General features: G+C 41.8%; 1 protein-coding gene across 3 annotated transcripts; it reads right to left on the bottom strand.

Annotated features, from left to right (window-relative positions):
* Positions 1-6,640: 6,640 nt before the first annotated feature.
* On the bottom strand, positions 6,641-20,046 carry wnt4 (wingless-type MMTV integration site family, member 4). 3 transcript variants are annotated; one of them, XM_072451655.1, is made up of 6 exons: positions 19,566-20,042; positions 9,352-9,433; positions 9,095-9,248; positions 8,424-8,555; positions 8,197-8,339; positions 6,641-7,997 (listed from the first exon to the last, which is right to left on the bottom strand). In XM_072451655.1, exons 1-6 carry the CDS (start codon positions 19,745-19,747, stop codon positions 7,527-7,529), a joined length of 1,164 nt encoding a protein of 387 aa, XP_072307756.1. In that variant the 5' UTR covers positions 19,748-20,042; the 3' UTR covers positions 6,641-7,526. The 3 variants fall into 3 exon arrangements, with proteins under 3 accessions (XP_072307756.1, XP_072307755.1, XP_072307754.1); XM_072451654.1 differs by having other exon boundaries at positions 8,197-8,555; positions 9,095-9,242; positions 19,566-20,046; XM_072451653.1 differs by having other exon boundaries at positions 8,197-8,555; positions 19,566-20,045.
* Positions 20,047-23,421: the final 3,375 nt, after the last annotated feature.

Genomic DNA, 23,421 nt, shown 5'->3' with positions numbered 1-23,421 from the left:
GCATTTTAAATGTGTAATGTCCTTCATTAGCTCACCTCAAAGTGTTCTTCTGAATAAACTGGCCTATTGGTAATGGAATGCACTTAGACAGAATGTCAGAATAAAAATCTCAACGATATTGAGGTTCTTAAAGATAAAATGTTATGGCCTGAATCATAAGTGACACTGAGAGGGAAGAATGTTGAGTTCTGATGAGGGAAATGGACTAAAATACTGTGAACATGCTTGAACGAAACTAAATTTCAGGTAAGTTAGGCTACGTTTTCGTACAATGTTTACCATCGAAGTGGGTTAAAAGCCCATCAAAGTGCATACGGCTAAGGGTATTTTTTTGAACATATTTAAAATTGTAGATATGACATTATTGACTCTTGTTCTTCTGCTCCTGACACACAGGAGATAGTGGAATGTTTGTGTATCAATCAAGCCATTTTGAATCGCAACACTGGATTTCTATACAAATGGGGCCCCCCAAAAAGCATTTTGCTAAGAGTCCAGGCAATTCTCCAACCGGCCCTGAAATACTCGCATCTTCACCTGTACAGATGTTTATCTCACAGCCCATGGAGCGTCCGGGGCAGCGCTGTCCACTGCAGGTATTTAGACAGCGCAGGATGACAATGTTTAATAGATACATGTTGCGAGTGCTCTCAGCCATACACTGCCCACACAAATGTCCAGGTGTGAAGAGACCACTCTCTTCACACCATCAGATTAACACAAATCTTCCCGTTGACAGATATATCAGTTGGAGACCTTACAAGAGCTCCACAATAAAGCCAAGCATTACAGGCCCCTATCAACACACACTTTCACTGATGTGCTGTGCTTCTGCCTGCTCACTAATCCAACGTTCTCATCTGCCAGCTCAAGATTCAACAGCCATCAGAAACATGTGTGCTGCATGTTTATTACATGAAGTAACTACCGTATTTTTCGGACTATAAGTCGCACCAGCCAAAAAATGCACAATAGAGAAGGAAAGTCACACTGGAGTATGAAATGCGGCTGCAAGTGTGAAAAGAACAAATAATATCACATAAAAGTCACTCCGGAGTATAAGTATATAAGTATAAGTATAAGTATAAGTATAAGTATAAATATAAATATAAGTATAAGTCGCACCCCGCCAAAACTATGAAAAAAGGTGCGACTTATTGTCCGGAAAATACGGTAATAACATTTAACAGTGTTGAGTTGCAAAGCCCGTTGGATTCTGAACCTTATTTATTCATTCAGCATTTTAGTGTATTTTCTGTAACTTTTCACCGAGTTCCACCTCAGCACTGCTTGGCCAAAGGAAAAGTCACCACCAAAAAAAAGGTCACACACTCTTAATATTTCGTTTAGCTTTGATTACAGCACACATTAGCTGTGGCATAATTTCAATAAGCTTCTGCAATGTCACAAGATTGTTGTATTAATTTTTCACCAAGATCTGGTTTTGAGGATGGGAGAGTCTGACCACTGCACAAAGCCTTATCCAGCTCATCCCAAAGGTTCTCAATGGGGTTCAGGACTGTGTGGTGGCCAATCCATGTCTGAAAATGGTCTTCCACAATTCGAGCCCGATTAATGCTGACATTGTCATCTTGGAATATGCCGTGCCATTAGGGAGGGGAAAAAAACATTGATGGAATAACCTGGTCATTCAGTATATTCAGGGCACGTTCTTTGGGCTTGTAGAGTAGGCACAAGGCATAACGGGTGCATCACTTCACCTGCCTCTCGTCCCATCACTCTGGAGCATGGTAAAGCTGCACTCATCAGACCATACGACCTTCTTCCATAACCCCAGAGTCCAATCTTTATGCTCTCTAGCAAACTGAAGCCCTTTTTTCCGGTTAGCCTTACTGATGAGTGGTTTTCTTATGGCTACACAGCTGTTCAGTCCCGATCCCTTAAGTTCCCTTCTCATTGTGAGCGTTGAAATGTTCTTTACTTTCACCGCCAATCATCACGATCATTCAGGATTGTTTTCCGACCATATTTGTTCCCGGAGGACGATGGTTCCCCACTATTCATCCAGTTTTTAACAATGCATTAGACAGTGTTTAACCCAATTTGAGTAGTTTCTGCAATCTCCTTTGATATTTTCTCTGCTTGATGCATTTGACCCTCTTTTCCACAACCACAGGATGTGTCTTTCAACATGGTGGTTTAAGAAATGAGAAGTTACTCATTGCATCATCTGGGGATAAATCACTTGTTGTCAGCTGAAAGATAAATGAGCCTTGTACCTATTTGCTATTGTCGAATCCAGTTGGCAACTTTTTGTTTGGCCGGGCAGTGTATTAACAGCATTATTACAGAGGGAATGACACATAGACCTGGTGTTATGCCCCTGGACTTCACAATATCTATAATTGCTAAACAAGGACTTCCCCAAATGAGGAAGACAATTTGCATGACATTGACACTAAATGAACAATCTCTTAGCATCTTTTTGAGCTTTACCTTTTCTTTTTTAACAATATTTATATTTGAGCTCTTGATGTTGGATAATAATAACTAGGACTTATATAAAGTACCACATGTTTCATTCTTTCTATTATTTATTGCAGCTCATGTTTTAAATTATATCACACGTTAGTTTGCTGTTTCATTAGTTTTTTGAGATATTTTCTGATGCTGCACATCCAAATTTGTTACGGTGGCAGGTCTACTTTGAACTTTTTGATGACGATTAACCATCGTCGCGATGACATCAAAGCCAGTTAAACAATAAAGGCCCCGTTAACGTCCAGAGAGCATATTGTTTCCCAGAGGATGACGAGGATGATGATATCTGTGTGGCTTATCCTGAGCTGCTGTTATTCTAGAGCTGTAGGAGTCCTGATGCCTGCTCCTGTCCTGTGTGTGTTGCACAACATGGCTGCTGCCTGAGCCAGAGCATCAGAGACTCCAATGAAAAGCCCAAACAGGTGAGGGGGGGTGGAGGACAGAGAACTGCAACTGTCATCACAAACACAAACCATCTGTCTCATTTGAGTAACTTGTTTTCTTTTAATATGAGAAGTATGCTGCAGAGATCTAGGAGTTTGCAAGAGGCCTGGGAGGGCTAGGGCTTTTGACTCTCACTGAGAGCATTAAGATCTGCACATTGACCAGCACAAGTTAACTCCATATACTCAGCAATGTCAGGTATGCACCATCACCTGAGGTCCCACCTGAACTGATATAGGCCTATAGGACAGGTGATTTATGAAGAGAGGACAAGTCATTCCTGTTGATCCGAGGCAGAACTTTTGCATGTGATTTAACTTCCACAATTTATACTACAAAGAGGACGTTTGTGTCTGTATAGCTCACACAACAAAAAATACCAAATTATGTTGTATTCATAACACGAGCCATATGGAATTGTTAACTGACAGAAAAATAGGTTTACAAAACAATTTATGAAAAGCATTACCTCCCATCTCCAGATGGAGGCAGTATTTGACTTAGAAGTGTGTTGTGTGCTTTGCTTATGTACTCAGCAAATTCCATGCAATGAATATGTGTAATTTACTCTTAAATAAGAGTATTCAATAATAAAAAACAACACTTTTGGACAGAATGCATTAAGAGCAGCTATGTTGAGTTGCTTGCTATTCACACACGTCTGCAATTTCTTGTAACTTTTTTAATAATTTTGACTTTGTTAGACCCAAGGCCAACCACTGAACCACTTGATCTGATTGGTTGAGTCCACGTGCACAACATCAGCAGATCACAGCCATGTTTCGACTGGCCCTGATCCCCAGAACAGTTTGCCCAGGAGCCCTTTGGCATGGTTCTTTTAATGGTAGAACGCATTTCCATCCACTGAGCCAGGCTTTGGGTCCAGAGGCAGAGGTCTGCTACCTGAGCACCCAAACATATCCATTTTATTTCTATAAATAAAACCATACCTGAATTATACTTTATTATCATGGAGCTGATAATGAAGCTGAGCAATTCAGTGTCTAACATGTTTAGTAATTACAAATTTGTGGGGCAGTGAGACGAGTAAACAAGAAACTACCTCCAGTTTATTGTCAGTCTTTTCTGCATTTGTTCACTTCTCTGCACCTCTACACCTGATTGTACCGTCATTATATGTAATGCAATGAGTTTGAGTTAGATGCATTTTGCACAAAAATATCTTCTTCTTTGGTGTTTTATGGCAGGTGGTATCCATAAAGTGTTACATTACCACCAAAAAACGAAAGAGAAAGAGCTCTGCGCGGTCTGCACTGAAATAGACATATTTTTAACTTAACACAAGTGTTGTGTTGCAATTAGCAGGAATTAGCTGATGCTAACGTAGATGGTTAAAGTAGAAAGGTAAATCTGTTAATAAATATATAGCATATCAATAGCCAGACGAGCCAGACGTTTTGCAAGTAAATAACTCGGAGGGTCTACTTTGTTTAAACGGACCGGTAAAATTCATTTCTGACAGTGGAGACACTTTCAGACCGTGCTGATCCGCTCCACAGTGAACCAGTGGAAACACGCCTTTATCAAGCAGGGATATGGAATTAATCAGATTTGAATCAAGATTGAGTTTCAGTCTTGTCTAATCGTCAATGATAAACCTGGGTCTTTTATTGAGAGCTCTACAGCCAATCCTCTGTCAGCAAAAGCATGTAGTAGTTCAGTTCTTTTTTTTAAATGATTAAGTCTATATTGTCACTCAGCCCTACTGCAGGGCACGTTTTGGACCCACCTTACTCACTTCACCAGGCCATCATGGTGCCTTGATTAAACACAGATCCTCTGAGAAGAGGAGGGTGGATGTAAGTCAAAGATATTACCACGCCGGAGCAGGAGGGCACTTTGATATTGATAGGGACAGATAAAGCCTGTGCCATGTGGTCTGCATTTTGCCATAATCCCACTTTTAGCCCAGTGTTCCTGCCTCACTTTCCTCTTCAGCCTCCTCTGCTCTTCTACCCAAACACACGCCCATGGAGCGCCAGTCCTGTTGCCGTGGGAAGCTCAGCGCACTATCTCAGTTCATGCAGTCCTTGGTGATATACGGAGCATAAATTGTCTTTATTGGTGTCAGGGGTCTGGGGAAGGACCTCAGGGTGTAGCGCCGTTTACCTCACACAGACAGTACAATGCAGCACACGCCTCACTCACATACTTTATTAGAATATCATGTAGAGTAAATTATCTGTTACTGGGGAAACGAGTGTCCCCATAACTTTTAGTGTGTCGCGGTGCAGAATGAATGGTAATGATTGTTGATTGTCCTAAAACATATTACATTTGTGTTTTTAATAAGTATGTCAGAAGAAATTTTATTGCAGCCTTTTTATTTTTATTTGCTTCCCTAAACATATTATTTTATTTTATTGGTTTGAACGGGGAATATTCCACAACTGCATTATGCAATCCTACTTTGATAGATAACACATCTGACTATTATCTTTTTATTGCCTATGAACACTTTATTATTTTTTATTATCATTGAGATTTTAGATTTTTTAAAGTAAAAGTATCACATTTTCTAACTAGAAATATGACCATATTTAAGTACCTTGTCAAAAATACCTGTTCCCAAATGTAGCAAAGTAAAGTTAAAACGCATTATCTGTAATATTCACTTTAAACTATACTTTTAATTTTGTACTTTGTTACTTTGCACAGCTGCTCTATTCTTCCAAAGTGCATCGTAGCGTTTCTGGTCAAGCATCAACCAAATATTACTTTGTCTGGAATGTTTAACAGTTGGCATTTAAGTATCTATCTTTTTATATGTATTTATTGTAATTATTGCAGATGTTTTTATTACTCAAACATACTTGAACAACTATCTTACTGTGAGCAGGGTTGCATCTCAGGTCTGACCTTTACGTTTTGATATAGAAAGTACGTTTTAAGCCACATCGTGCAGCGTCCCATCACAATGCACACGTAGACACAGTATGTAACCTGAAACAGTCACACAGAGCACCTTTAATCAATAGCTTGACTTCAGTTTAACTTCAGAACCACACATTACCCTCAAATTATTAAAAGTGTTCATTCATTCATCTTCCACAAACCAAAAGAGTGACGACAACAACAGTTTCTCATGACACAGCATATTATATTCCAGATCAACGTACATTCATAGGCAGTATAGTCTTCAGTGTATACAGATCTACAGTATGACTCTATAATGGTACAACGGTTTATGGTGGCGGTACAGGTTAGCTCAGAAAACAATGCAGTCCCGATAGTGGCACGAGTGTTTTTTTGTTTGTTTGCGTGTGTGTGTGTGTGTTTGTTTGGATGTTGCTGTATGTGCGCTCTGAGACAAAGTGCTTCAGTCGTCATGCTCCTCTAACTGACCCCCTGGACTCGTGCATGTTTTTTGCGTTTACTGCTGTTTTGTGTTTACTGCCGTGAGCCTACTAAGCCTTCCCACATGCTGAAGAAAGTGGACGGATCAATCCAAATGTGCATGCTATAGGGTCGCAGAAATATACCCGACTGATAAAGATGAGGGGGCTGCGTCGATGTTTTAAAGACAGTATGACATAAGTGAATTTAAATAAAAAAATCCGGTGTGTAATCATTGATTTTCTTTCCCAATCTTAGTGAAACTCAAATCTCCTTCATTCTACTGTCAAACGCATTTGAATTGGTTGCGATACAATGATTATAGTATAGTCTCTCAGTGAGGATTTGTGGAATATCTGTGGAGAGTGGCCGATCCTCAAGTTGTACCCAGACAGTGAGCTTTTAAACAGCTACAATTGTTCACCTTTTGTCCATGACTGTAATTGGAAAAAGACTATGGAAGACATACTTGTTCTGTTTTGGGGACTACATATTCTTCACTCTCTCAGTTTCTTTGCATATGCAACAGGGAGATCTAGCAGACTTTGAAATATGGCAACAATATGTAGTAGTAGAAGTTGTGGGTATAGACAATTGTCAACTGCATATGTATTCGTGTGAAAAAGTAGAGCAGCATTAGGGCAACAAATGAGACGACACAAAAACACAATTTTTCAAAATCATTCATCAGTCATTCATGAAACTGGAAGCAGATCGCATCTAGTTCCTGTGCGAAAATTGCTCTTCGTTGCCTGAGCCTGATCCGGTTTGGACTCAGTTTTCCCTTTTTTGGACATCCATTCTCATAGTGTCTCAAAGCAGCAAGTACAGAGGGCAATGGACCCTCCTCTTAGATACACCCCTACATGTTCTGTCTATCTTTTATCAGGGCTTTGCGTCTGTGTCCTTCTTCACTCTCCACGAATAAGTTAAACAATACAAAAATATGAAGCATCAACAATGACATGCCGATGTGAGAGTGGTGGAGAAGACACAACATGAATGAAGCTCAGGAGAAACAATGTTGTCCAAGTTGCGTCAGACTAACCACATGCAGACTGTTTTGTTCTAGGCATGGCAATATGCTGGTCCAGTCTAGTCCGGGCTGATCCGGAGACCCACTGCAGGTGGGACGGGGCAACTTCACACATGCTCCCCGCTCTGGCCCTAAAGAGGTGGGTCTATGTGGCGTTTGTTTTTTTCAGAAGTACTGTCTTTGTCCATCACCGGCAAGTGTTTATCTCTACCATTTTGCGACACTGTTTACATTTGACGTAGCAGCACCAGTGGAACTTACAGCTGCACCTGTCCACCACCTCCACCTCCAGAGTCTGGAAGCCACGCCCACAGCACATAAGTTCACAGCCATCAATGGCTTTGGATGTTCTGTTGCACTGTCGGCCTACAGTACCGAACATGCCTGGTGTCCGTGGGTCGTAGTCACAGAAGTCTGGACTGGGGTCTAGGTAGACCAGGTCTTCGTCTGTGTGAGGTTTGAACTGGGAGTTCCGTGGCACCAGGAGTTTGGTGGAGCCCACTTTTCGTTGCTCCACCTCAGTGGCTCCGTCAAACTTCTCTTTGATGACGTTGCCCACTTTTCGGAATGGAGGCATGGCTTTCCAACACGTCTTGACCTCACAGGAACCTGACACACCATGGCATTTGCACTCCACCCGCATGTGAGACAGAATGGCCTGCAAAGAGCACAGAAGGCTATCAGTATCAAGATGTAATGCAGGGTACTTTGTATGTGACTTTTTATGTCACTAGTATAATAATGTACACTGCTTCTCGCCATAATTTATAGTAAGATGATCTGGTGGTCGTAAACCTCTCTAAAACACTTGGAAAACAAATGCTGCACCCCCCACAGATGGACAACCGTTGGTTTACCTTCCTGCCAGCCTCATTGTTGTGCAGGTTCATGAGAGCCCGACTGGACGACTGGCCTTTGCCCCTCTCTCTCACATCCACAAAGGACTGAGAGAATGCCACTCCGTAGGCGATGTTGTCACTGCAGCCGGACCACTGGAACCCTGATGAGAAACGGGCAACAGTGACCTCCCGATCCCGAGTCTGCAAATGTGTGTGTGTGTGAGGAAAGTGTGGTACAAACGTACCTTCTGGACTGACTCCGTGCACATTGTGGTCACAGCCACATTTTTCCAGCTCCCCGCTGCTGCAGGCCCGGGTGACCGCAAACGCCACACTGGCTGCTGAGATGGCATACACAAAGGCTGCCTCACGAGTGCCTAACACACACATAGCACAAGCAGACAACATGAACAGCAACATACAGTTAGACTCATAAAGAGTTCATTAAGCTCTGGGAGGGGGCAAACAGAGGCCCAATGTTTATGCAGGAGAGGCAAGAATCAGCTTAATGTCAAATGCTTTCTAACTCTAATAGTGATTAAGAATATAATATTAAAGTCCTCACATTATCATTTTGGAAATAGATTTGTTCATTGCAAACCACAGCACACCCATTTTCAAGACACATTAGATAGATATTAACAATTATACATTGTGCCTTTCATCTTAACTCTAGGGATGCTATATTTCTTTAATGATATTAGAAATAGTATCTAATATTAGAAACAATGCTCAGGTCTGCTCAAAAGATGCCATAGGTGCATTTTTTGTAACGGTTACATACTGCTCTTTCTATTGTCACATTTAAGTCTAGTGTAAAAGCCCATCATGACAATGAAGAGTGGAGGAGCTTGTCAGAATCTGACCTTTTGTAAATGTCTTAAGCTTAATAAGAATATGCAGTGGTCAGTCCTACCCTGTGTGACCACTTTGCCGAACACAGGCATGCTCTCCAGGGTGGAGCAGTTCCACCTGCGGTTACGGAACTGGTACTGACACTCGTCGATGGCCAGCTGAGCACCACGCCTCACAGCGTCCATCACCTCCACACTGCGCTTACAGATCTGCACCTGGCCAACAGGGGGCAGCACATCAGCTACTACACCAAGGTCACTGCATTGAACTAGAATATGGGACTGATATTTACTATGAACCAAAGAAAATAGGTTTTACCTGTCTTTGTATTAGGCCTCGTAACCTCTCGCATGTCTCCTCATCCCTGATGCTTCCCACTGACGAGAGTTTGGCAAGATACCTGCAGGGGAGAGAAAGTGTCTTTATTTAACCGTAAGAAACATTTGACACAGAATCGTAAGTGAAATTAAGAATTGAACTGAATAATTCAGGTGAAACACCTGCAATGCATGTCTCCCTGAGGGATGAGGTGGCTGAGGTGGCTCATGGTACTGCAGCTGCTTCAGCAGCAGGTGAACAAATGAGTGAGGAGAAAGTATTGGCTTGAGAGGTGATTGGATCAAATGAGAAAGGGGCCGGCTGTGATGGGCTGCCCACAACAGACAGATGATTGGTCATCAAGGGAATGAGAAAATTGAAAATTGATGCATACAATTTATAATATAAGTGACTTATGGCCAGTTTCAGACAGGCCTCCTCGTCCTCGTTGGTTCTCATGACATGTTGAAATGTTGTGAGCAGATGTTGGTGATGGAACACAGAGAGGACAGTGAGAGGCTCTTATCACACAGCACCTTTGGGCCAGACAGGTCAGCTCACCTCACTTTACTTCATTCCTCCACTATCACCATCCCCAACCCTGCTCCCGCACTATTAGGTAAATTAAGTTTTGTAAAACATATGCAAACCCCTTTCATCAATACAATTATTCAATCTAAAACCATTTATAGTGACTTGTGACAATAACAGGTCACAGAGCTCTTCCCATCCTTTCACCCTCTCATCTGCAGCCCTCAGTGATACAGATATGGCCTCCTCAAGCACTTCCCCTTCAGACAGTGTGGTTATTCATCACTCACCGCTCTGATAACACTGTATGACACCCCACTGTTCTGAAAACATCCACTGTGACCTCATTGTCTCCCTATTTTCTGCTTAATGCTAGGTACAGTGCATGTTTGATCCTTGAAACTATTCACTATTTTATTGAACTGCTATATATATATATATATATATATAACTATAATTCACTTTATGCTTCGAATGGTGGATATGGTTATAATGCAATTTCTTTATACTATTTAAAAGGGTGTTATTCCTGCTTGTATAATTTTCATTACGTAGATAAACATAATCATAGATAGCCTTCAAGATCTGGAAATGTGCCACAAAATGTGAACTGGGATCCCGGGATATACCGTCCTGGAAATGCATCAGAAAATAGGGGCGAAATGTCCCTCGTATCTCACAAAACTCTTTTAGCAGCCTTCAAGATGCATCACACCATCACAAGGCACATCTGATGAACACAAAGGCAGTGGCAGAAACTGGAAAGCAGTTTGACCAACACTGCTGTCTGACCAGTAGAAACATCCATAACTCATTTTATTTTCCTTCTTTTGTTGGATGACTATAATATGACCTTGGGAATCTTGAGCCTTTGATTGGAGCTTTTCCAAATGGAAAAAAAAGCTTTGATATAAGTAAACAGCAACTGGCCAACCCTACACACAGTGAGACAATCTGCCGGGGCGCGTCCCACCGTGGCCTGACATTGACCCTGGGCACATCTCATAACACTGGATAAGAGCTCGTTCAGGTGTGCAGCATGGGAAACACACTAGACCGTGCAAGTGGGTTTTATCTGTTCAATTGGCACATTACTTCTCTGTATTTCCCAGACGTGGTTAACAAAAATATCTCAGCTACAACGGACATAGCAGCACTCGCGCACTCATCTCTGGCCCCTGATGATTGCGTGCCTAAATCCCAAGGGTCTAAGCCTGCTGGAGCCAGTGGAGTTGTGGAGGCTGCCATATGTAATGCAACAATAACACAGCAGCCTGCAAACTCAACCAGCGCCAGGTGGACGCTCCTTCTACCTCCCAGCCAGAGCCCCCCACGGCACCATGGGAGCTCAGAGAGAAAGGCTTTTCCAAACAACGATGAGACTCATGCCACAATAAGGCATATATATATATATCTACAGGAAGACAACCGGTACCCTTTCAAAGATGTTTTACATAAACACAGCACTGTTTCAGTCTCTGTGTGAAAAGACTGTATACACACGCTGGGATGTTTGTTGGGCTCCCTTAGAAACAGGCAAAAAGCAATATTGTTGCATATGGGGTACATGCAGATGCTCTTCAGGTGTAAACTTATCGGTAGTAGACTAAGTAACCTTGCAGACAATGAGATGGAACTTCTGTTTGGATGACACTGGACTTAAAGCAATACAAGTGTCAGTTGAGCTGTGTTGGTGACATCTATGTGATGCATCTATAAATGTGTCTTTGTTTCCATTTGTTTTTCTGGAGTATTACAATACCATTTTTCAGTAGTTACAACAAAGATGGATTTTCTAACTTTTTATTTGTTCAAACAAGCCATGTGAGGTAACTGCTGTTGTGATTTCAGTCTATAAAAAATGTAATAGATTTATTGTTAAAAGCAAATTATTTTTCAAATAGTCTATTGTTTGCAGGGCATATACTTATATTTACACCTGAAGTGACACTTGAGGTGTAATATTCCCAGGAAAGAGGAGAGAAGTTGAATTTTCTCAAAACATATATTTTGGTCAAACAATTTTATCTTGCAAGTCACAACATCATTATTTTGGAACTCTTGTTAAACCAAGGCATCCTCAGACGTCATTGTGGGGTCTGAAATGAGGCCTTAGGTATTTTACAGACTACACAGTTGGCCCAATGGGATAAATAAAGAGCAGCTTGTCCACATAAGTCTGCAGCCACTCACATGTAAAATCTGAGATAGAGATGATGACCTAACAAAGACTAACGCATTACTGATTTGAAAAAGTTACTAGTACTAGATTACATGGGTGCACAAAACTTGCGTGTTATGTTCCTCGTTACCCTTAAAAAGTAATTTGAGTACTCTAACACGTTACCAACTAACGCGTTACCCCCAAATCTGGTTATCCAACAGTAGAGTTGAAAGTTTTATTGTTAATCAAATCTCCTGAGTCATTATATGATATTAAAGAGGAACATTTGCGCCAACAAAAGGCAGTCTTTAATTGAATAATTTTGCCAAAGCACAAAGAGAGATTGGCTGAATTGGGCAATCTTTATAGTTTATTGATTGCATGCAGCAGCTGCTTATACGTACATATTATCAAAATCCACAATAATGGTGACATTTTATTTTGATACAAATATGGTTAAAATCACTGTCCCCAAAATGTATTTTAGGCAAAGGTTTGTAAGTCAATAACTTAATCTTAAAGAAGCTATGTCCATTTGGTTAGAAGCCAAGACTTATAAGATCACCAAATTCTTACTCAAGTCCTATAGAGAAGACACATGAAGAATGAAACCCCCTCAGAGTCCGAAATTAGCCCAAATGACCCAAGTCCAACCCGGGTTCTCCCTCCAAAGTACAACACACACATTTCCCTTTCTCTCATTGAGTGGATGCAGCTGACAGTAATGTGCTTGAGAAGGTGTGTCAGCGTCAACAAACTGTGGCAGCCGCTCTTTATACCTCCATCATCTAGTGTGTATTTACTATTTATATGAAAATATCCTGGTGTTTGCCATTCCAACTCTGAGCACACAGCCAGAGAGCCCACTGGCGGCAAATATAGCACGGATGGTTAATGCTAGCGGAGAGCTACAGCGACAGTGGCCAGCTCAGAGGAGGACACAGTTCTGGTGCCCTGTGATGCACAAGGGTTTGTCGTTCCACTAAAAAGGAAGCTAAGTGTTTATTAGGTTTGACAGGAACAAATAGTGAGCAGTCATGTGGAGTCCAGCAGCAGATTCAACACATTCATAAAGCGTGACCCCAGCTAATCTTGTCTGCCCCATAGCTGTGGTCGCCTACTACTGTATATTATACCTGCAACTGCCTGTAGAGGGCCATGTTCACTCACTACGGAGAACCACGAGCCTACTCTGTCCATAGAGCTGCATTCAGTTAAGTGATACATTACAACTTACCTGTACTGCCTTTCTAAGTGAATGTACGGGTGTGCTGTATGTATATCTGAAAATGCAGCTTTTACATGTCCTGGCAAACTGGCATGGGTTCCATCATCCCTGAGCCTGTAGCAGTAACACATTAGGTTAACTATCAGCTTTTACTTTACAATAAAATACTTCTATTGCCTTGTGCATGCAAGACACTAGGGGGCTTCAACTTGTTATTACATGAAAGACTAATGAATGAATCATAAATGAATGAATGAATGAATGAATGAATCAGTCAATCAATCAATCAATCAATCGATCAATCAATCAATCAATCAATCGATCAATCAATCAATCAATCAATCAATCAATCGATCAATCAATCAATCAATCAATCAATAGATACACATCCATCCATCTATACATACATACATTCCCACATACATACATACATACATACACACATTCATACATTCATATATTCATACATTATACATTATACTGAATAAATGGCTTTATTCAAGATGCCACGTCATTTGATCAGAAAATTAGCATTTAGAGCTGTAATATTAATAAACTAATTCAACATTTTGTGTCAATGCATGTGTTAATATAAGCTTTAAAAGTCTATTTTAGCCTGGTCTTCGTGCATCCTATTTCCAGAGAATATAGGTAAATGAGTTGAGCATACAGTGCTTGTGTGTCAGGGTGTATTTATAAGCTGTTGGCTCCACTAGAGCTCATTTCCCCCTAAAAATAACACCCTCTGCCAACGCCACTGCCATCACGGACACACACAAACGGACACATTCGGCTTAAACTCACGAAGAGCCATGAAATCTATCTTTGACCTGACATTGTGTGAGGTGCCAGATATGTAAATACAATGTATTTTGTTCTTGATGGTATGTTGTACTGTAATAAATATTCACAGGAGCGGCAATGAAAATGCATTGTGTTCTGCTGTTGAACTAAACAAAACTTGTCGGCGTAAACTGTAATTTTAGCAGTGTATAATTGTGTCGAAATGACTGTTGTCGCTCTCAGAATATAGCCTTTTAAAACTTGGGAGAACCATGAGGAATTTGTTTTATATTTTGCCCACAGTGGACACATTTAGCAGAAAACAATATCCGAGCAGGTGCACAAGCAAAATTGCAGATCACAAACAAAATTAAAGAGTAAAGTTGGTATCAGTTCTTCCCGGAGTTGGCGGAGGTTTGTATGGTGCATTTTGAGATCAAAATAAGCTATCGTCAAAAAATGCTGAATTGTTTTTTCAGGACTTTTTGGCCTGTTGGCTTGATTGGACTGTGGCCTGTGAACTCGGGGTGAGACAGGGGCAGGACATGCAGCAAATTGTGGGAGCCAGATTTGAACTCATGACGCTGCAGCCTGCTATCTCCTCACCCACCAAGATGTTCACATTTCACAACAAAAATGTCTTATGTCTTGATATTTCAAAAGTAGCTCTGAATCTATAACGATGGAACAAACAAGAAAAGTCTGAAACCTTTGAAATGAAGTGCAATGTGAGGACTTGACTACATCCCTGTAGCAGACTGCTGCCGCGCGCTAAACCCCTTGTCTCTCATCTGTCAGCAGCTCTGCAGTCTCCTCACATCGCTCTGTCCATACTGTTCCAGCGTCATCCCTCAGATTCTCTGTGGCTCCACGGTACATGCTAACTGTACCCAGCAGTGACAGAGGCTCTGGAAATAACGTGTGCGCTGGCGTTCTATCATTGTGTGCGCCACGCGTGAGAGGCGCCAGTGTGCCAAGGTCTGCTTTCTCTGGTTACCCATCAGCTGCCCTCCACTAACCCAGGTATGCCATACAGGTCTCCACACTCACAGGAAGACTATCAAGCAACAGGATTCAACGATATCATTTCAAGTTATACTGTAAATGTAGTAGGTATATTTAGATAATAGATATGATTGCAACCGTTCATACCTATATTGTATGATTCATAATGATAAAATTGATATATTAATGTATAAGTTGGTAATTAAGGGGTAGAAGCAAGTTAATATCAAGTTAGAATTTTCTTTTGGATAAAAAAAATGAGACAGAGCCAAAACTGTCTATTGTTCGTCACAATTATTCCAATACAAAAGGACCCAAGTCTTCTGATTTGGGATGTAAAGCATTGATGCAGAGTTTTTAAGGGGCTTAGAGATAGTCACCCCCAAGCCTGAAGGTTGGCAGTTTGATCCCCTGCGACACTAATGCAGAGTCCACTGGCATGGCACCTCAGCTTCCCTGCCTGAGTGAATATTATAATTACCTTATAATTACCTTTGTCATGTGATCTAAATGAAAATAAATAATGTTTTGCTCAATCTTTATTTTCCTGCGCTCCAAATGCAATTAATCTGAAAATCCCTGTTTCCAAAATAGCCCGTAGTTCATTACCTACTTTTAATCCAACTATTTTTTCAAACAGTGATACACATAATTCAGCAGCGTCGCATGGGCATTTAGGCTAAATTTTAAAACAAAACAAAATCGCTGTTCACATAGTTCTCCATAGGTGGGGCAGCATGGTCCGGCTGCCGAGCTGGGGAAATTACTTGAAAAAATGAAGTTTGTTTAGTTTAGTTACTTTGCTTAGTTACTGCCTCAGGAAAGAAGGTTGGTTACATTACTTTTGGATTACTTTATTTTTAATATTGTATACATTAATCAAATATGTGCTTTTTGTTTTTATTAATGATCTTTGAAAAGAGGAAAACGAGTTTTTAAAGTTTTAATTGTCTCAAATGGCATGACAGCAGCTATAGAAATGGATAAGAATGCTCCCAAACTGCTGATCTCTGCCTTGGATGTGTGAGCTGACTCTAGAAGGGTTTTTCTGTGTCAGCTCATTCAACCTGCTTCTTGTTTAGGCTTTATCCTCACAGAAGCAGACGCCTTTCTCTTCCTACGCATTGTTGTTGGTGTCACAAATAACTACCCGAGAATTTTGTTAGTAGCTGTAATCTAATTGCAAGTATTTATTACTCAGTAATGCGTTACATTACTAAGTTACTTCATAAACTAATTTAATTACAGTAACTAAGTATCAGTAACTTAGTAACTAAGTATCAGTAACTTAGTTACACTCAACACTGTGCGGCAGTAGAAATAACTTCCAGACTGTCTGAAATTTCCTGTAGACAAATAGAAATTTGAAAAAGCACATCCTCCTGAATAATCAACTGTGTCAACTAAATTGTACATTTCACGGTAAAAATGAGCACATAATTTAAAAAATATATTTTTATGAACAATTTTTGTAATGAAACCACCTGTATTTGGAATGGTGACATGTCATTATGTATTTTAATATTTTTTTGACAACAAGCTAAGTTAATATTAATTGTAGGAGTGGGCAATATCCCAAAAATGTAAATCACTATTTTCTTGGCGCCAGATCACAATTTTGATTTCATCACAATTCATGTAAATGTAAAAATATTTACAACAAAAGGCATCTGCTTCTCCGGAAAGTTTACACCTCATGGCATTGGTTAAATCCACCTGAGCATTTCTGAGGTTGACCAATAAGAGCGGTGGGTCAGGAAGAGTGTCTTTGTTTGAACATAGAGCTACATTCAAACGAAAACATGGCAATTGGACCAGAAACACAAATTGTCACAGGAATGAGATCACCATTCGATTTTCAATATTGCCCAGCCCTAAATGTAATGTGTACTTTTGTACTCTGTGCACCTGCCTGGGGACGACTGCAGATGGAACGAAGCAACTAAATCTGGTGCAGATGTTTACAGTGACACACCAAAAGGGCAGACAGAAAACTTTTTTGGATCAATATATTAAGCATTTTGAAAGAATAAACTTAAAAGTATGAGTGATTGATTGATTGATTGATTAATTGATTGATTGATTATAGCAGTAAAAAGCATAATATGTCTTCGTTAAAGTCAAAAGTTGGTTTCTTGTCACCTTTAGCATGGGGGAAAGGCTTATGACACAGCTTAATGTCGTGAAAATGTCAAATGCAAAGCTAAACAGCACGAGGCCTCCAAATACATTGACACTGTTTCATAGGTGGACGTGACTGTGGGGGCGGGGCAACACCCACATGTGTCATTTATCATTCCAGAGGCTAATTACTGACTGCGCTCCAATGGTGAGGGCACACAAACAAACACTATCAGCACACGACCAGTTGTACACAATAAGGCTGTCTAACCAGTCAGAACAGGGCACTGACTCAGCACAGGGACACAAGGACAGGAGCTGGGGCCAACCAAGGGGGAATTAAGTGGTTGTGATACAGACAGAAAAGACCAATCTTCCTCTCTATAGCACCGTCTAATAGCCTCACCCTTGATACAAAATGTGTTCTGATACGGGCAACCACTTATGTATTTTGGAGACCCTTCTGGCTCCAGACCCAACAGCAGCAGGTCTGCTCAAGCGGTGATTTAGAGAACTTGAACCACCAGAACTAAACTAACAATTATACACTGTGACAAATAGACATACATAAGCCATTTTCTGGACGGATAAAGTAAAAAACAGAAGAAATTACTGAAATATACCGTATATTTACAATTATGTCAGTGTCAGTTCAAAAGCGGTTCCACCAAATGTGCCACACGTTAAGTTATTTTTCACTTTCTATGTAAAAAAAACAAACAAAAACATCTAAAGTACTTAATGATTCACGCCTAAATGTTTTTTTATTTAATAATGGGGCGACACAGATGAAGTGTGCGAGTGAAGAACACACACAATTCTGAACAAACAGGTGTAATCACGGACATTGTGACACTAATCCATTGACTTGTTTATTTGTCCCAAGTTTAGTCATAAACTGCCAAACCAGCTTGCCTCGATCCGTGCCATTATTAATGTCTTTTTGATGTCTGCCTGCCCTTTATGTGAGCCTTCTGTGACTAAAGTGAGCAAGGTAATTCATCTTGCCTCTTTTTTCTATATCAGTGTAAACTATCAGTGAACCCTAACCTGTTTGCATTCAAGCACACTAAATTAATCCAAGCCAAACCACAGAGTGAACGAGGAGAGTCAACACAACATTGTGTTTGAATAGACATTTGGAACTGGGCACATTAATAGGCTACATCGAAGTTTTAGCCACAAAACACTAATAGGATAATGGCAATAAAGAGCAATCACTTTATGAAAGATGAACGTAACCTACACTTGGGGAATTAGTTGGTGGTGCAATCCAAGACTAAAGTCGCCCATCTTCCTAATACAAAGCGCTCCTCTCACAGATATGTGTGTGCATTTGAGGTAAAATACTTAGTGTACTTGTGTGTACAGTGCTCCAGACCGGCAGAGCGGCCTGGCAGCCTGCAGCCTGCCCGTACACGCCCGCTGCTGCTGCTGCTGCTGCTGCTGCTGTCACCACACCTTCAGCACTAAACAGCCCCATTAGTGCGCGCTCAGCGACACTCCACATGCGCACAGTCACAGGCAATGCGCACTATTCACTTCTGATCAGTCTGTCAGCAGTGTATCAGTCAAGACTGCAGTGTAAAAACATTAGGTAATCCGCTCACAGTGCCTTTAAAAGGGACTTGTCTCAAAAACAGCACAGGACGTTTGGAAATATAGCTTTACTTTATATTACTGCCAATTCAATTTCTGCCTCGCTCTTGCGTCACATAGTTTTGGCCCCATCATTGGCATCTTTGGAATACGAGAGGGAAGTGTTCTCAGTGGGAAAGAGCGACACTTGTCACCGTGCTTCAGGTATGAGAAAAGACTGGCAGCACAAAATGGAGCTGAGGCCGCGAAGGAATGCGCAAAGCCACCTAACCACCTTCCACAGGCTGAGCAGGCACGCACATGCGGCCAGTGCCCGGCCCATGAAGGCAGTGACAGAGCTGACATGTGGGGCACAACATGTTACTCTCCTATTATGTTGGTCTCTCTGCAATTTTTTGTTCTTTATGAACTCTATGCCCACACAATGTTACTTCTGTCAGATGAAGTTCCTACAACCGGTTTAATCTTTGTGCCTTTTTGCTACCCAGCCATGTGAGAAAACGGGAAGAGGAAAAGGGAAAGTAAAAAATGACCCTGTTAACAACCAATAGCATGACGCGATTACAACATGCGTGTGCATTTTGTAAACACAACATTACATCTCATTACTATGCACTTTGCAGGGTGTTTGTGTGTGGTGATGCTGTGAGGCTAACTAAGAGAAAGTCGAGGTTAATCGTTAATTGCGCTCGAGGTCGTGAGTGACACGGGGAGGAGGAGGTGAAGAGGAAGAGGTGAAGAGGAGGAGGTGAAGAGGAGGGAAGTCAAGTCAGAGAAACTTACAGCCAGTTGCTTGCGTTGGCCGAGATCAGCGCAAAGCAGAGCATCAGGGCGCAACGCAACATATATTCCCTGGTCATCTCGGCACAGGCAGGATTATCCTCAGCACAGAGGGTCTCCAAGGAAACAGTAACACCGCGGACTCTTAATCCATACCCCCGCATCCACGGATGTCCCGTGGACATGCAGTGGACTCGCACGGGGAAGCGCCTCGCCTCCCTCGCGCTCAACTCCAAGCCGCTCCACGCGCGAGGATGCGCTCGGACGTTCCGCCACTTGTTGCTTCCTCTTGGAGAGAGAGAGACGCTGGACAGTCCACTCCGCTGACTGTGAGTCGACCCCAGCTTGTGATGAACAACTTTCACTCCCGATGAATGGAGAAGCAAACTTCTGTCAAAAAGATGTGCACCTCACGTTGCGCTCCGTGAAGTCCGTGCGTCTGGCAGCGCAGCAGCAAGTGTGTGCGCCTTTAGCAGAGGCTGAGCGGGGGGCGGCGCGACACCGAGGTACAGCGCAGAGGAGCCGGGATGAGGAGGCGGGTTCACTGCGAGTGTGTGTTTTAGAGCCCCCCTGGGAGGATGCAAGAGCGCAGCCATTCACTCCGGCCTGGCTGCACCTCCCTCCAACACACGCATGCACACACACACACACACACACACACACACACACACACACCGCTGTCACACTCTTGGCCAAAACTTTGTGGTTAGAAAGGTGGCCTATTAAAAGACTCCTGTCAAACGTGTGCATTAGATAGCAGCAATTCACATGAATGTGGAAAATATGCCACAGCTCAATGAGAGTATGACTGTTTGAGAGGGTATAAAGTGACGTTGAGAGGCCCTTTCAAACCAACAGCTGACAATGAATTAATTCATTAATTCATCCTTTATTTGGATGCCAGTATTTTAAGAGCTCACTATCCACTCTTACATACATTTGCAGAGCAATTTAACAGCACTTTATTAACACAGATTTCTTCTAATTTAGTAAAAAACTAAATTACAGTGCCAATGCTCAAAAATCCTCCTAATTAAACATCTGAACATACATCTTGCTATTTTAGTTCAGAGGCTGAAAAGACCATGTCAGGTTAGGGCAGTTCATTTTGCTAAAGTGCAATACTGTCCAATACTTTCTCCCAATACCTTAGTGCAATAAAGAGCAGGTGAATGATGATTAGTGAAAGCAGAGTAGTGTAGGTGGCTAGGTTGCTTGGAGATGGGCTGAGGAAACTATACTTTCATTATAGTATATTATGTGTTATGTTATATTATGCCTGTGGGAACATTTGTACACTCTATTTGACCCATCCCTCTTCCAGTGCCTCAGTGCACCTGTCAGGAGCAGTGCAGCGCCCACACAACTCCGGCCAGGAGCTTGTTAGATGGAGAATTAGCCTACTGGAAGGATTTTGGGTTAGGGATGAAGAAAAAAATTGGTTCCAGGAGGAAAACATGCATGTACGGGCAGAACCAAAGCCTTAGACACCCTCAGAATGGAACCTGGGACCTTCTTGCTGTGGTGTGAGTGCCATCCACTCTGCCACCATGTTGCCTAACAGTTGCTGTTGAATGGAAAATAAATTATTCTTCTGTGGTAGAGAGGACACACACAGTTTATTTGCCCCTCTGCTGGACCAATAGGGGGAGATGTTGAGTAATATCACAAAAAAACACAAATCTGGGACTATACTGTATTAAACATGCTCACATATATTTTATTAAACAGGGTTTTTCCATTTGAGGGTTAAATATTACTGCTGCTTCTATTAAACTGAGTAGCTTCATACAACAAATGTAAAATGTCTTAGTGTCTTTCATGCTTGGTGTTCAATAACACACTAACTAACTGTTAAAACGGCCTTATGAGCTTAAATGTATGTGAGAGTAAATGTATTTGTTTACATGGGAGAAATGTTATCTCGCGCACACACACACACACACACACACACACACACACACCAACATTAACTCACGTGAAATAGATTGTGGCAAGCGGCTGAATATTGGATCATATTTTTTCAAGATGTTGCTCTGTCCTGGTGTACAGTAGTTTTTCCCCTGCTGTGAGGTTAAACTGGTGACAGCACAAGCCAAAATACATTTGGACACAAGTGATCAATTCAGGAGGCAATCAGAAACAAATGTCTGAGTGTGCCCCTCTGCATTAAGAACACGTTTGTCTTGGCCTTTTAGCCTGCATGTGTCAAATGGGAAAATTTCGAAGGTACAGTGGTCAGGTTTAAACTGGTCACTGAAGCACATCTGCTATGAATGCATTCTGACATGTTAGACTTGGAGACTCGGAGGTCAAACATAACACACACAACAGAGAATCTTTGTGGAAATAGCAGCAGGTTGCAAAATGGACGGATCATTTCTTGAACACTTTATGAAAAACATCATATTGTAATCTTAAATATAATTTAAAAAAAGTGTCAAAACGTCACTGCACACTAATCAAGCATTGTATTTTGACCAGTATAATGTATATTTTGGGGAAAACATTCAGCATTAATGTCCGTAGTTGTGAGAATGTGCGAGAATTCTTGAAATAAATGCTGCATTCGTGGTTCGACAACAAAGTCAGTGAATCCCACAAAACTACAACTGCAAGTTCTACAAATACTGAGCTTGTCTGACAATTGTTTGGTGTGGTTCTTGCAGTGGCCGTGCAGTGAGAACGCTCCACATGTCTGCTGTTTTCCGCACCGCATGCATTCGGCCTAACTTTGGCACGTGTAAATCATCTCTGAATTCCTTTGGAGAATGCCAGGTTGATAGAAAGATGGGGTCACCGGAGCCTGACTCAAGGACTTGGCATCTCAGTGACCAAGTGTCCCCGTGGCAACAGCGCAGACATTCTAAGGAAGCACAAGTTTTATGGCCGTACTATCGCCATGGTAGCGTTTACTCTCTCTGAGCCAAATTCAGACGATGTGGGAGTGGTTTGACACATTTTACACTTTTTACAGACTCCCGTTTTAAGCATGACACTAAAGAAATAATGACATCTTGGTGTTGTACCAATTTTTGTTTTTGCCAGAGTCTCTTTCTTGTTCCAAATGCTAAAACGCAGACACCATACTAATTTTCAACTGACAGAGGCTTTTGTAACACCTCAATTCAACATCTTTTCATTTCTAACATTACAAAAATGATAATTGCAGCGGTGACAGCCACATAATGCGCTGGAAAACTACTTTTTAATTGCTACCTTGTGTTGGCAGCAGAAGCACCTCCCTGTGCAGAGAAAAGAGAAAGAGGCTTGTGTTTTTTTTTATCAGTTGGCGCTTAATCGATAGTTACTGATTAGCCCGGGTTGTTGCGGGTCAAATGGCCTTTAGCCTCTTTCGCCTTCACTTTGTTTCCTTTCCTCATCCTCCTCTTGTCTGGAGACTGCAGCGGGTTCGGGGCCGGAGGAGTTGTGTGTGTGTGTGTGTGTGCGTGCGTGCGGTGTCACGAGGTTAGGCCGGTAAATGAACAGCTGAGAGCGGCGATCCAGTGTGTATAAAAGCGGTCCAACTGTCATAACAAAAGACACACTGACAGCAGGCCACGTCGAGACAAAGAGGAGTCGAACGCCCCCCGTCCCAAAGATCTCTGGACTCATAGACGGACCCCCAAACCTCACAATGGTGGAGAGCAGGGGACTAGGAGCGGTGAGGTCAGGTTGGGACTAATGAATGGGCCAGAGGGGAGCCATCACTAAGCCTGTTATAGGAGCACAAGAGCACGAGTGGGCCCAAAGGTGCAAATGTCCTTCAGCTGTAGGACCAAACCCCAGACCAAACTTTGTTCTCTATTAATCTCAGTTCAATATTAATGAACATTGGGGCAGCTCTACAACACAAAGC

Source organism: Eucyclogobius newberryi, unplaced genomic scaffold (assembly GCF_026437365.1).
Source record: "Eucyclogobius newberryi isolate DKJ021-1_F unplaced genomic scaffold, fEucNew1.0.hap1 SCAF_19, whole genome shotgun sequence".
NCBI lineage: Eukaryota > Metazoa > Chordata > Actinopteri > Gobiiformes > Gobiidae > Eucyclogobius > Eucyclogobius newberryi.
Note: the sequence above shows the minus strand (reverse complement) of the source record. Positions and strands in the feature narration are given on the sequence as shown.